Source organism: Myotis nattereri, assembly GCF_964212035.1.
Source record: "Myotis nattereri genome assembly, chromosome: 14".
NCBI classification, from domain to species: Eukaryota; Metazoa; Chordata; class Mammalia; order Chiroptera; family Vespertilionidae; genus Myotis; species Myotis nattereri.
In genome coordinates, this window is record NC_138089.1 from 53,929,152 (window position 1) to 53,943,828 (window position 14,677).

A 14,677-nucleotide genomic window follows, 5' to 3' on the forward strand; every position below is an offset into this window, starting at 1 on the left:
ACCCATTATACTTTCAAGTTTGAAAACTAGACTTTTTTTGTACAAGGCACTTCACCATGGACTCCTGAACTTGGGAAGGTGCACTTAGAAGTATCACGAGCAGAGGATCTTGGTTGTTTTCAGGAGGCGGTTCCAAGATAGGACCCCTCGCCCGGCTGGTATGGTTCAGTGGTTGAGCATCGACCTATGAACCAATAGGTCACTTTTCGATTCCCGTTAGGACACATGCCTAGGTTGCTGACTCGATCCCCAGTAGGGGGCGTGCAGGAGGCAGTCAATTTGATGATTCTCTTTCATCTTTGATATTTCTGTCTCTCCCTCTCTCTTCCTCTCTGAAATCAATAAAAATATTTATTTGTAAAAAGATAGGGACCCCTCACCTTAGGTCATTCAGAACAGTAGCCTCAAGATAGAGCTTGAGCTTGTCCTTTCTCTGGGGAAACAGGATTGGAATTTTGCCTCAAGCTGATGACTTACAGGACATGGCAGAAGGACGGGGTCTCTGAAACCTTTGTTTTAAAAGTGAAGTGTGAGGTGCAAAGCGAGATAGGCCGTAGGGCTGGTTTGGAGCGCCGTTCCCAGGAGCGATTATTTAATGACAGTAGGTAGTTTCTAACCCAAAACCAGGTCCTGGAGAAGCTGAGGAATCTGTGGGAGGCTGCAGTGTCTAGAGCTGGAATGTTCGTTCGCAGCTCCTGCAGCTGAGGGAGGCTCGGCAGGGACGGATGGGAGGGGCCCGGGCTCCCCGTCCTCAGGACAGTGGGTTCTCCATCAGCACCTGCCCCAGGGCCCCTCCTGGGCCGCAGGAGCAGTGAGGGAGGTCAGTGTCTGGTTTGAGATCACCCATCCCCTTTAACCCGTGCCCCCCAGTGCTCGCAGTGACTAGGGCTTTCATGTGCATTTCACGTGCTCTGTGGACTGGGGCCAAGTGTTTGGGCCTGATTCTCTCAGTTGGGTTTAAGAGGAACTAATAATTCAGCCCAGTTCCAGCCTCTTCCCTGCCCCAACCTCCCTTCGTGCACACACACACACACACACACACACGCATATGCATGCACGCACACCCACGCACGCACACACACACAGTGTATGTAACTTGCGTGCTGCTGTAGAACTCTGATGAGGCCTCACCTCCGTGGTAAGGGGACATGCCCCGGTCAGAGAGTGACCATCACAGCTCCTGGTCCTGCTGGACATCCTGTTTCTCCTGTTTCTCCTCTCTGTACCCTCTTCTCTTGGGCCTTGTCTTTGCCAAGTTCAGTTGTGCTTGAGGGCTTTTTCCCAGGTCTTGGGAATGCAGATCCTCCTGGGGGAAGGCGGGGTAGCCCGTTCAGCCCCACAGAGAACCATGAGGAGGAGCCTGAGGGCCACCACATCTAGCCGCCCCATGGGTAACTGAGTTTGACCCCTGAATGCTGTCCCCAGCTGCGGGCTTGCAGGGCTGTGGAGCAGGAAGGCCCGGGTCTGACCCAGAGTGACCCTGCGCGGTCTGGGGAGCAGTGTCCTGAGGGACCTGAAGCAGGGGCCGCGGGGACCTGTTGCATCCCCAACGTGAAAGTGGGTCTCGGGCAGGACTCGGGCCGGGAACTCCAGTTGCTCTATCTCATTGGGAGAGGCTCCGTCCTCTGCTCAGAAAAGTCTTGACTGAATAGATCGCTGCTCTTTTTCCTCGCAGATGTGGGCCTTTCGGGTTCCGCGTTCAACGGGGCCGCATGGGCTGGCGTGGGCGCCGTGTCACTCTTTACCACAGGGCATCTATGGGAAACTGCCTCTAGGTCCCGGACAAGTGATTGGCAAGTAGGGCCGGTGAACACAGCCTGCTCCCCGCCAGGGCCTCGCCAGCTCCCGGCCAGAAGCACTCAAGTGTGTTTCCGTGTGAGGGCTGCCTTCCAGGCTGCAGCCCAGCCCAGGCTCAGAGCCCTCGGGCCTGGCAGGACCGTGCCAGCCTGGGGGCATTGGACAAGCCAGGGCAATGCGTCCACTGTGGACACTAAGGGGTAAGTCCACAGCATCCTTTACTGCCCTGTGCTACCTTGTGTAACATGACAACAGCCCGGTCCACGCCAGGGAGGGGCTCTATGCAGGCAGGGGGCCGAACCACACCTGCATTTGAGAAAAGATCACTCTGAACGAGTGGGTGGGCCCAGCCGGCGTGGCTCAGTGGCTGAGCATCGTCCCATCACCAAGAGGTCACTGGTTCGATTCCCGGTCAGGGCCCATGCTGGGTTTGGACCTCGATCTCCAGCGGGCGTTGGGGGGGTGGGGGGAGGAAGGGGGCATGCAGAAGGCAGCCAGTCGGTGTTGATGTTTCTCTCTCATCAGTGTTTCTGTCTCTCTCTCCCTCTCCCTTCCTCTCTCTCTAAAATAAATGAAGGCTTTTTTTTTTAAAGAGAAAGAGTGGGTGAGGAGAGACTGTCACCAGTCAGACTGCTGCCCGGGTTTGGGGAGGGTGGGTGGCGGCGTGGGCCGAGATGGTGGCTGAGCAGATGGGGGAAGAGCCGGGCCTGATAGCTGATTGATTGTGAGGGACACGGGGAGAGAGCTGAACTTGGTGTCCACATTCCTGGTGCTCTTGACGTGACATCGAAGCCGCCAACTGGAGAACGGAGCCCCGAGGTCCTCTTTTGGGAAAACCCTGAAAAGGCCACGAAGACTCCGGAGGACTGCCCGTCCCAGCCGATGGTTCCAGTGCGTTCCTAAAATATCCAATGTTGGCAGAGCGGAACTCTGTGTGGGAAGGGTCACGTGGAACTTCTTATTCCAGGTTCCATCCCCCGAGTGTGGTATTTATTTTGAAATCTGTGGTTTATGCATCTTTAGAGAGGTTTCTTTGTTAACATTTTTCCATTGGCAAAGGTTTTATGCCCTGGAAAATTCCTGGTAAAGGAACACATAACCAAATCATCTATATATATAAAAGCCCAGCGACCAGAACGGGAAAAAGACCATCACGACTAGTGGTTATGACATGCGCTGTGGCAGCCAACCAGCCTGATCCGAGCCCCAATCAGGGGTGGGACCAGTGGGCCAACCACCCACGGCCCCTCCTCCCCCCCCACCCTCCCCCACTGGTGTCCCCAGTGGGCTCTCCCATCGGGGCGGGCCGGCTGGACCCCACTCATGCACGGATTCATGCACCGGGCCTCTAGTTTCATATAAAGTCATGCTGTTATGGGACTTCACAGTGTACAGTTAAGAACAATAGGCTGTTGACACTGACATTTGAATGTGCGTGTTTCCACCTGAATTATTAAACTGTCAGCCAGTTAATACAAACAAGCCTTCTGCGTCTTCCTGGCTTTTCTCCGTGTTCATGAAACAACACACAAACCTACACACCATCCACGTAGTATTAAACCACTCCTGGAGGCGCTCAGAAAACGACAATAGTTGGAAGGGAACTATATAAACACATGATTTCATGAAATTGGCAGAATTGATCTGAAAACACGTGTCCGCGTGCTTTAGAGCCGATGCCTGCTTGAATCGGGATGTGGGACGCGTAAGCTCTCGTATTTTACCCTTCCCTTAAAACAGAACGGAAGGGTTTCTGTGTTTGAACACAGGGAACAAGGACAAGAGGCCTTCGGCCAGGTGTAGCGCTCACACCGGTCCACGGTGAGGTTTTCTTGGTGTGAAGTTGCGGTGAGAGTTCCGAGTGCGCTGTAGTTCGTGCCGACGCTGTCTCCCTGGTCCGGCCTAGAGGGAGAGGGGCCCTGTGTGTCCTGCCACAGGATGGAAAGACGTTCCTCCTGGCCTGCCATTGGCTCCTTTGTCCCTTGTGCTTGCTGTCCCACCGTCGGAAGGCTTGTTTGTCCCTGGGGACAAGGAATTCGGAAGGGTTGGGGAGTCCAGGGTGGATGTCTGAGAGACGGAGAAGCAGCCCGAGTGACCCAGAGCCAGCAGTGTTTGCTTTCACTACAGACTCCCTTCTCCGGTCCTCGCCCGCGTCTCCCGTGAGGGGGGCCGGTGGGCACCCTAAGCCATGACCCTGGTGGGAATCGTGCAAAACGCCCCGTGGCTCCTGTTGATCTTCCTGCCTCCGCTCTGCAAAAATAATGATAAAAGTAAATATTTGGGGCCGGGTTTATTTTGGTGAGACAAGTCCCAGTCTGGTTTCTAAAATTAGGACTTCTGCGGGATACACGCGGTCGGAGGCATCCTGCCAGAGAACTCTGCCTCGGGGATGGGCAGTTCTCCTACTTGTTGTCGCTTGCTTGCAACTGTGCGTCTGAACCCTCTCACGGCTGTCCATCCGCGCACACCCACTGCCGAGGTGGGAAGCTGCTACCCAGCTCATTGTGGTAGGCTCCCGCCCCCTCCCTCACCAGCGTGACCCCTGCTTCGATGAGGATCGACCTGCCTTCTGTCCTTCACACACTGACGGACAACTCCCTGTCCCTCCTCAAAGCCTTCACTGACACCCCCTCAGTGCCTTCATGCTAAAGCCCCCCCCCCCCGCCTCTGTTCTCACCTGGCGGGGCCCCCTCTGCCCCTCCGTGGCCTCCTCGCTGCCCCTCACACTCACTGGCTGCTTGCTTGCCTCTGCAGCTCTCCATTTTCTCAGAGGTGTCCCTCCCTCCATGTGCCCTCGGCCCATCCCTCTGGCTCATGTGGTCCCACTTCCCCTGGGGGACCGCCCTCCTCAAGGGGAGGCTTGACCACGCACAGCGGAGGTTGGCGGGCATCGGGGGCTGGTCTTGTCTCTGTCCCTCAATGCCCAGAGCAGAGGACACACACGGGAAACACTTCTGTTTAGCCTGCTCTTCCAGTGTCGGCTTTGCCCCTGCGGAAGCCGTCCTGGCTCTAAAAGGCTGCCCTCCCAGCCCTGGTTCCCAGGCTGGTCTTTCTCCTCCACCCAGACTCAGTCAGCACTTTGGAGAAGGTCTGTGGGCTGCTGTCCCCTCCACCTGCACCTAGGGCTGTGCGGGAGGGGGCGGGGCCTGCATGGCCTTCTTGGGTAGAATAGGGGTAGATAGGCAGGGCCACCGGGCAGAGGCCCTCTTTCCTCCCTGACTCCCCTCCCCCATCCCCACACGTGGTTTAATGCTCTGTTTCTACCTTGAAATTCTTACTTTTTGGACAAGCGGGCCTGCATTTCCCCTTTTGCACTGGGTCTTGCAAAGTAGGTGTCAGGTCCTGGGAAGAGAGCAGGTGCTGACAGACAGGTGAGGGTGGGAGCATTGCAGGATTGAGGGGTGGGGGTGGGGGGGCTGGGGCATATGTGTGGAGGCCGGTGGGGGGTTGGTAACAGATGGGAGGAGACGTGGAGGTCATGCATCCTTCCAATAGGGGCGCTAGTTCTCCAAAGCCAGGAGTGTGCTCAGGTGGGGCGCTCCACAGCACCTGACTCTGGCCCCAAGTAGCCTTATTTCATTTCTATTGTAAGCCTGCCGTTTGTGGAGCAACTTTCCTATCTCAATCAGAGGACAACCCAGGTGCTCCCAGTGGCCCAGAGGCCCTGCCTGACCTAGCCCTTGACCCCTGACCTCCTCCTACCGCTGTCACCACAATTACTACATTGCCGCCACACTGGCCCCAACCTGAGGGATAGGGTTAGGGTTAGGGTCAGGGGGGTGCCATCTTCACTAAGGATGGCAGGGAGCTGCAATCTGGGTTCCGCAGATCAGGGGCCTGGCCCTCTGTGGGTAGCACAGGTTCCAGGGCAAGGGTTCCCAGGCAGGTGGTGCTGCCTGGGCTGAGCTCTCTCTCGAGGAATCGCAGGAACCGCTTCTTTGCAAAGCATCAGTCATTTTCACGGTTCTGTGTCCGTTCATTCACTCACGCAGTCAGTAAACATCTGCTGGGACAGGCCTGTTTTGCACCAGCGTGTTTCTAGGTCTCGGGGACTCACGTGTGAACAGGGCGGGTTCTGAGCCCGTGTCCCTGGAGCCCACCGTCCAGAGCTTGTCCAGAAGCACATGCAAAGGTGTCTGCCGTGACCACGGACACTCCCCCACGTGTCTTCCTCGCGGTCATTTCTTGGGGCAGCACCGTCTTCCGCCCGGTGGCCCTGCCCTGATGTCATTGACCATGGCTGGTCCCTGGACATTCGGATTGTCTGCTCTTTGGCACCTCACCCCCCTGCTTTTCACCTGGATGGTTCCCGTCGGAGTTACTGGCAACGTGTGTGTGAACGGACCTGTGCCGTCGTCAGAGCCTTACCACCACCGTGGGCCGCAGGCTTTTATTTTTATCATTTCTGCTCACTTAATAGGTACAAAACTGACCTCATTGTTCAAACATTCACTTATTTGATGAGTGTTAAATTTTAACCTTTACTTCCTCCCAAGGGCATTACCTGTTTAAATCCTTTGTTCCGTTCCCTGGGGCCCTCGTGTGGAAAACAGGCCCTGCGTAGAGATCCTTACGAGCTCGGCTTCCCGGCTCGCACAGACCTGGTTTATACCCAGCCCTGCTGCGTAGGAGGGGTGTGACCTCGGGCACCAAGGTCTCGGGAAGTGCCAAGATGAGGAAGGGCGTTCCCAGAAGAGGGGCTCCCAGAGAGAGTTGGGTGGCCTGGGCACATTCGGGGCACAGTGGGACGGACGGCCACGGTGTCCGGTTCCATCGCATAGGGCTGCCGTGAATGTCATTGGTTCATTTTGGAGTTTTCGAAAGTGTAGCCTTTGAAGTGAAGGCAGGTGGCGCAAAACCTCATATTCACAGTTTCTCCCTGGAAATAAAACCCCAACCCCAAAGAGTGCTGGGGCGGGGGGGGGGGGGGGCAGGAAGGGGTGTGAGGTGGCTGGGAGCCCTGCAGTCCCGTGGCTCTGGCTTTGAACCCAGCTACCTTGCTGCATAGTCGTATGCACTCCGAGTCCCTGCCTTCTCATCAGAAAGGTGGTCACGTCTAGCCGGGGTGGCTCAGTGGTTGAGCATCGACCTATGAACCAGGAGGTCATGGTTCGATTCCCAGTCAAGGCACATGCCTGGGTTGCGGGCTCGATCCCCGGTAGGAGGCAGCCGATCAATGATTCTCTCTCATCATGGATGTTTCTTTTTTCTTTTCTTTTTTTTAAGTATATTTTATTGATTTTTTTACAGAGAGGAAGGAAGAGGGATAGAGAGTTAGAAACATCGATGAGAGAGAAACATCGATCAGCTGCCTCCTGCACAGTCCCCACTGGGGATGTGCCTGCAACCAAGGTACATGCCCTTGACCGGAATCGAACCTGGGACCCTTGAGTCCGCAGGCTGACGCTCTATCCGCTGAGCCAAACCGGTTAGGGCACATCATGGATGTTTCTATCTGTCTCTCCATCTCCCTTCCTCTCTGAAATCAATAAAAATATATTTTTTTAAAAGAAAAGTGTGACAGTTGTCAAAGGCCACACCGGCACTGCACACTGTGAAGGCCAGAGACGATTTCTGTCAAGAGCCTCGCACACACCAGGCTCCATTCACGTGGGCTGTTGCGAGCCTACAGTGAACAGGGCAACCGTATCCTCTCATCGTGGGAAGGTGAGAATGAAATTCCTCCCGCGCCGTCTTTAGCCACCAGCCCTGCTCCCCACTCCCACCCCCATCCTCACCCCGACCCCCAGACTTCTCACTGCTGGAGGAACAGGGCCAGCTCAGGCTTCGGTGAGAAAAGGCGCTTTCAGAGGCACCTTTCTTTCGGAGAGCGCTGGGTGGAACTCCCTGGGGAAATGCATCGCTTAGAAACGGAACGGGGACTGGAGAGCTCAGAAAGGTGACTCTTTCGGCGCCGGAGCCCTTTTGCTAGGAGAAAGGGATGTTTGGGTTCTCAGCGGCCACATCTGCTTTTGAGCTGTGTGCAGCCTGTGCCCTGGCCTCGCCCCGCCCTCAACAACCCCCCTGCTGTCCAAACAGAGGGAAGCTGTGGTTGTTGACCACTCTCTGGGGTGGGAAAGGAATGTAATGTATGCGTAGACTGTCCAGAATTTCCTGTTAGACACCCATCGCAAACCACGGCCCCGGGATGCATTCCAGACATCGCAGCCCGATTCCAGGAGAGAAGAAACGGTGCATTCATGGACCGCTGCCCTCGGAGGGCGCGCCCCTCCTCCCGGAAAAAGGTGTTTAGCTTATTCCATAGTGACTGCCCTTGAGCTGCAGGGCTGTGAGGGGCTCTGGCACCCCCGCGTGTGAAGGAAGATAAGATCCCTGCCTGGGGAAACTCCCGGGGGCAGTTTTGTAGCCTCGACAGCATTGGTGTCCACATCGGTGCTTGGAACAGGTCGTATTTTTATTTTTAATGTTCTACTGGGATGATATAAACCTGCTATGGGACACCCTTAATTTTTTTTTGTTAAAGTTTTTATTGATTTCAGAGAGGAAGGGAAAGGGAGGGAGAGATAGAAACATCCATGATGAGAGACCGTCATGGATCGGCTGCCTCCTGCACACCCCACCCTGGGAGTCGAGCCCACAACCCGGGCATGTGTCCTGGCCAGGAATTGAACCGTGACCTCCTGATTCATAGGCTGATGCTCCACCACTGAGCCACACCAGCCGGGCCTGGAGGGTCTGGTTTGAATGAAACCAAGTCCTCTGATGATGCTGTCGGAGATCGGGCCCTCTCCTATCTCAGCTACAGCCCCCTCAGGTTTTGGCTTCATGCTCATGGCTTCTCATGGGTGGCAAAGACAGCCACCAGGGGCTCCAGGCTTACATCCTACCAGCTTAGGAAACCAAGAGGCACAGAACAGCTCTACCAGCAGCACGGGCATCCGTACTGGGGCAGGCTCTCCTGGGCCCGGGTGGGGTCATGTGCAGATCCCTCGGCCGGTCATGTGGCTCTGAGTATCCGGCCCTTGGTCTGGGACTGGAAGCTGGTGGGGTGAGAGCGATTCCCCAGGAAAGTTGAGGCACTTGTACCAGAAAGATGGGTAATGGACTCTGGCCGGCAGAAATGTCCAATGTCTCCTCTGTTCCCCCTCGCTCGCGGGGGCTTTGAAGATCCTGGCGGTCGCCCCTGGGCCAGCACGGCTCCCGGAGAGACCGAGGAAGTATCTGGGAGGCTTCCCGTCTCGCCTGTGGGACTGAGGACTCGGATTGGCAACGACCGATGCCTCCACTTTGAGCCGCCCCCTTCGCAGGCCTTGTCTCGGCCCCTCTCCTGCTGCGCTGGAGGAGGGAGGCCCCAGCCCTGGGCCGAGGAAGAGAGGGAATGTCTGTGAATGGGAAGCAGGGTCTTCCTGGCTGGGCTGCAGGGACGCCAGGTCCAGGAGAGAAGCGTTCGCTCCCAGGAGGTGTCCAGGAAGAGAGCTACGTGCCTGTTTGACTTCAGGGTCACATTCCCTGCAGGTGTCAAAGGTCACAGGAGGCCTGGCGGAGGCCCAGGCCCAGCATCTCCAGCTCTTCACAACCCCCCCACCCCCTTCCCCCAGGCTTTCTGCCCGCCCGGGCCTGCTCAGAGAAATGGAGAAAGTTACGTCGGAGGGTCACCCCATCTGCTCCTGCCGGCCTGTGGGGTGTCCGGGCCAGTGGCCCAGCCGTCTGTGTGAAGAGAAGGGCGGCTGCGGGGAGCAGCCGTGGGCTTGTCTTCGTGGGCAGGGCTCGGGAGGAGAACAAGGGCGGTCCTTCTGATAGGCCTTCACTGCCAGCGCAGCGGCTAATGGCCCATCGGGGGGTCCTGCAGGCGAGGCCCCTGCTGGGTCTGTCAGCCTCCTGCGTGGGCCTCACGGGGTTCACCTCACATGGGAGGCCACTCGTTTTTGACGCCCAGCGAGGGGCCAGGAGGCCCCGGGTCAGATGCAGACTGGGCGGGCGCCGCGCTCAGCTCAGCCAGGGAGAGGGTCAGCTGCAGCCCCAGAGGGAGCCCAGTGAGACGAAAGCAGGTAGCAGCCCCCAACAGAGCTCATTCGGACCCTTCACCCTTCCCTTTTCTCCCGTTGTTAGAGCCATCCCGTAGAATCACTTTCCCAGATTTGTTTCCGGTTTTGCTTCCTAAGTTACAGTTTATGTAACCGATGTCTGTTATAGTAAGTTAGGCCTCCCAGATGCCGGGGGTGGGGGTGGGGGGGATGTGTACCCACAGAATCCAGCCTTTGTTTCAGAACCCCCACTCCTTTAAAGAGAGAAAGCTTTTAAGAGGCGAGTGATAATAACAAGAGCTAACATTTAAGAAGTGCTTGCCCAGTGCTAGACGCTGTTCTGATGCTTTAGATGCAGTGGTTCTCAACCTTCCGGCCCTTTAAATACAGTTCCTCATGTGGTGACCCAGCCATAAAATTATTTTCGTTGCTACTTCATAACTGTCATGTTGCTACTGTGATGAATCGTCACGTAAATATCTGATAGGCAGGATGGTCTTAGGCGACCCCTGTGAAAAGGTCTTTCGACCGCCAAAGGGGTCGCGACCCACAGGTTGAGAACCGCTGCGGAAGGACTCATTTCATTCTCACAATTGCCTATACTTGCCTTGATTACCCCCATTTTACAGATAAGGAAACCGAAGCACAAGAAAGTCACGTAACTTCACCTAGGTCCTGTATTGTTGCTGGCCAAGCCAGAATTCTCCACCTAAGCAAGCTGACTTCGAGCCCACGCTCAGAATGACCAGTCTGTTCACTTGTTGGGCTTTCCCTCAGTGGGTCATGTCGATAATTGATTATAAGGTACAACATCAGCAAGAAAACGAGTCAAAAAGCTATGGTAGTTGCCCAGGGACAAAATGGTGAGGGCTTCAGCTGGGATATACCAGGGGCAGGGAATTGTTGAGGACAGACTTAAGAGCTGGTAAGGATATCAGACAACTCAATGAAAGGGGGAAGGGTAGATTTTTAGACTAGGAGATGGGTGGCCTGGAAGTTAAGAGAGAGGAATGAGCTGAAGACATATCTCAGCCCAAGTGGTGTGGCTCAGTGACTGAGCGTCCACCCATGAACCAGGAGGTCGCCGGTTCGATTCCTGGTCAGGGCACATGGCCGGGTTGCGGGCTTGATCCCAGTAGTGTGCATAAAGGGAGGCAGCTGATTGATGTTTCTCTCTCATCATTGTTTCTGTCTCTCCCTCTCCCTTTCTCTCTCTCTCTCTCTCTAAAAATCAATTTTAAGATAACATATTCTTTAAAAATATGTATATCTCAGACATGCACACATGCACATAGAAATTCAGTGGCCAAGGAACCAATTCCTTCGGCTGGAGTGGGCCTCCACCAACAGGGGGCTTTGAGCCAGTCCCCGAAGAACAGGAATGTTCTGAGAAGAGGGGATGTGAGGACAGAAGGAGTGGGAGGTGGGATGTCAGTGCGATCCCAGGGAGGAAACGGGGGTGAGGTGGGCAGGGATGGGTGTGGATACGAGTGGGAAGGTGATGGGGAAAAGCAGGAAACTTGGGAATGATTTTCGATGACTTTTTCTTCCTAAGTCTGACTTTTTTAAAAACGAAAGTCTTTATGTCATGTTTTAGACCGACGTTCAGGGTTGCTACCCCTTCCTCTACGCCTCCAAAGGAGTCTTAAAACCCACGTAACAGGAAGGTGTGTTCATTAAACTCTCTTGAATATGCTGCTGTCACAGCCCTGATAAAGACTTGTTCCTGGATACCCGAGCCACCCGGAGACCTCTCTCCTATGCGCGTTATCGGTGGGAACATGCGAAGGGAGCGAGGAAAGGTGGTGAGAGGCCAAGTCCTGATTACAAACAAAGAAGCTGGACGGCATTTGTGTGCACAGGGCGGGTGGAGGGTCGGCTGGGGCTGCCGGATGAGGAAGCCGGTGGGAGCCTTCTGCTGGGGGAGGACACGTCTCGGGTGCCTTCTTTTCACGTGGGCCTCCTCTGGTTTTGAGGCTAGAGGGTTGGAGATCATCACGGCCCAGGGGGTAGGGGCCGTGACGGTAGCGACATTTACTCCCCGCAAGGCTGTCAGCAGCACAGCTGTTGCCCGGTGTGTGCTTCCCGGGCATGGAGTGGAGAAGCATAGGAGTAAGTCTGAAGTTCGCATTTGGAAGTAGATACGCTTTCTCCTGAGCATCACCGAGCTGCCGAGCTTAACAAGCGAGCTTGCTCTCCCGGCGTTAGGGTAACACATGACTGCCGCAACACGCTGGGGAAACACAGAAGGAAGACAGGCGAGCACCCATCGCCTGATGATGGCTGTTCACCTTTTGACATGGTTTTGCCGATCTCACTTAGCTCTCCTTTCATTTTTTTTGTACAGTTCTAATCCAGCCAGATACACAATTATTTATCGAGCTTTTCTGATCTAATGTTATAAACATTTCTCCATTAAACTGTGGACTTTGATATCATGTATCGCCCGGCCGGCGTGACTCAGTAGTTGAGTGTCGACCTAATGAAGCAGGAGATCATGTTTCAATTCCAAGTCAGGGCACATGCCCCAGCTGTGGGCTAGATCCCCAGGAGGGGATGTGCGGGAGGCAGCCGATCCATGATCCTCTCTCATCATTGATGTTTCTGCCTCTCTCTCCCTCTCCCTTCCTCTCTGAAATCAATAAAAATATACATATATTTTTAAATATCATGTTTCAAGCAAAACCTTTCCATCAGACCCTAGCTGGAGGAGAGGCAGCCGCCGGGGTGGGAGGCAGTAGGGTGGTTACATTCCAGGCCCATATCTTGAGCCCTTTTAGGAACAGGTGAGCGCTGGGGGTGGGGTGAGGCCAGTGCTGGCCCCGAGGAAATCCATCCATTTCCCGCTGGCCTGATTTCAAGAGCACCGGACCCATCCAAGAGGGACTGGAAACTTAGAAAGCCCCGGCCTCCCGGAGGCTCCTGCGGGCCCTGGGACCAGTTAGCGGGAAGAGGCCTGGGCCTGCCGAAGGCGTGGGAGGGAGGCGGCTTGGGCCGCTCCACTGCTTCATGCAGAGAAGGGAGGACCTGAGAGGCTGCCATTTCCCCATCTGGGGTGACGGGCTCCCAAGTGACTCAAGCTCATTTGGTGACTCTCGCGAGCTATCTATAGCCACTACAGGCTAAGCAATCAGATGGTGGGAATTATAAGCAGCTCGCTGGCTCCAGGTTTAGGGGTTTTTTTTTGTTTTTTTTGCGTATAAGTTAGTTAGTTAGTTATTATAGGTTGATGTATGTGATCTCAGAGGAGGAACATAGAATCAGGGAAGGTGCCTCTTGCACAGCTGTTTACTGCCCAACCTGGGTATTACCTGCTCAGTGTCTGAGACATGAACAAATAGCTTGTTTCCTTGCAGGGAAATGTGCTGTCGTTCAGAGGAGAGAGAGTTGTGTTTTGATTTTTGTTTTTAATCCTTACCCCAGGATAGTTTTTCATTGATGAGGAGAGAGAGAGAGAGAGAGAGAGAGAGAGAGAGAGAGAGAGAGAGAAACATTGATGTGAGAAACATCAATGGGTTGCCTCTCACATGTGTCCCAACCAGGGATCGAATCCACAACCTGGGCATGTGCCCTGACCAGGAATCGAACCCATGACCCTTCAGTGCATGAGCTGATGCTCTAGCCATTGAGCCACACCGGCCAGAGCAGAAGAGTGTTGTTTGCTTCTCTGAGTAAAGTGCTTGAGTGTGGCACAAAAACAAAAACACCCACCGTAGCAACAAAACAGTTTAATCATTTACCTTCAGTGTGACTTTATTGCAGTAGTTTTCTCTCCATTTGGCCTTTTTCTCTCCTTCTTAATCTTACCTACGTTGTTTCAAGGTTGTCTTCAGCATGGCACACGGAGAAAGCACACACTTCGGGAACAGGCCCACTTGGGTTCGAGTCCCGGCACACGCAATTACTGGGTGGGTTTTTCTCGGCACCGATACAGAAGCAGTGACCCCATCTCCTAGGGTAGCTGGGAGGACTACAGGAGATGCGGTCGTAAAGGACTGGAATTTAGACGGCTGGTCCTCGGTAAGCAGTGGTCAGTATCGCTTCCCACCACTGCTGCTATCTCGGACTCTGGGTCCGGTGGCCTCGTCTGGCCTGGCGTGTGGGGCCTGAAATGGTACCTGGGACCTGCGCTCAGAGACTCACAGGGAAGATAAAACAGCCAGCTTTCCCAGGGATTGATGGTTCTGAAGCTCATCGTTAGTGAATAAGGGTCTTGAATGCACACTGACTGGGCCATTTGCCCAAACGCAGGCTAGAGACCCATCCATGCCTATAGCGTTGCTGGCAAAACAGCTTTCCCGTCCTTTTTCAGAAATTCCGTGCAAACACACTTGCTTTTGCTACCAGCAAGCGAGTAAGTACCCCAAGACTTTTAGCAAAGGTTTTGCAATCTCTTGAGGGGGAAGGTGCTGTACGCTTCCCTCAAGTGTTCAAAAATAGGATTCGTGCCAGAATTGTTTTTTGGGGAGAGAGAAACTCCAACGGTGATCGCGTGGACTTAGATCATTTCCCACATTGATGATTTTCCCATTAACCCTGAGCACGTCCCTTTGCCTGCAGCCTCTTCCCAGAGCACTGCTGACCCACCCCGACGGGGTATGTGGGGGGACAGTCCTGGCTGCGTTCCCAGGCAAAGGCCCCTTGCCCTCCAAGTCATCCGTTTCCTCCCCGAGGCGTTTTTCCCCTGTGCTAATGTGTGCCTTCTATTGCTGGCATGGGGCCGCTTGTCTTGCACCCAGAATAACAGAAAGGCTCCATCACTCCCTCCAGAGCGTTGGTCCAGGCCCGGTCAGGGCCCAAAACCCACCCGGGCCAGCCCTGCTCGGGCCAGGGCACGTGGTCCCTGCCCCAGGTTTCCTGCGGTGTGTGTTTTAAGCGTAATGGAAGCCGTCAGC

General features: G+C 54.9%; 1 protein-coding gene across 5 annotated transcripts in view; it reads left to right on the forward strand.

The window, feature by feature from the left end:
* The window catches only part of CTDSPL (CTD small phosphatase like), a gene marked incomplete at its 5' end in the record, with an annotated part of 104,221 nt that overhangs the window by 57,830 nt on the left and 31,714 nt on the right, over nucleotides 1-14,677 (forward strand). Inside the window, one exon of one of the 5 annotated variants that reach the window (XM_081105875.1) lies at nucleotides 7,927-8,042. The exons of 3 other annotated variants lie outside the window; for them this stretch is intronic. In XM_081105875.1, coding sequence (XP_080962001.1) covers nucleotides 7,946-8,042 — 97 coding nt within the window. Of the gene's footprint in view, nucleotides 1-7,926; nucleotides 8,043-14,048; nucleotides 14,137-14,677 lie in introns of those variants that run through there. One more of the 5 variants, XM_081105879.1, reaches the window with a different exon arrangement.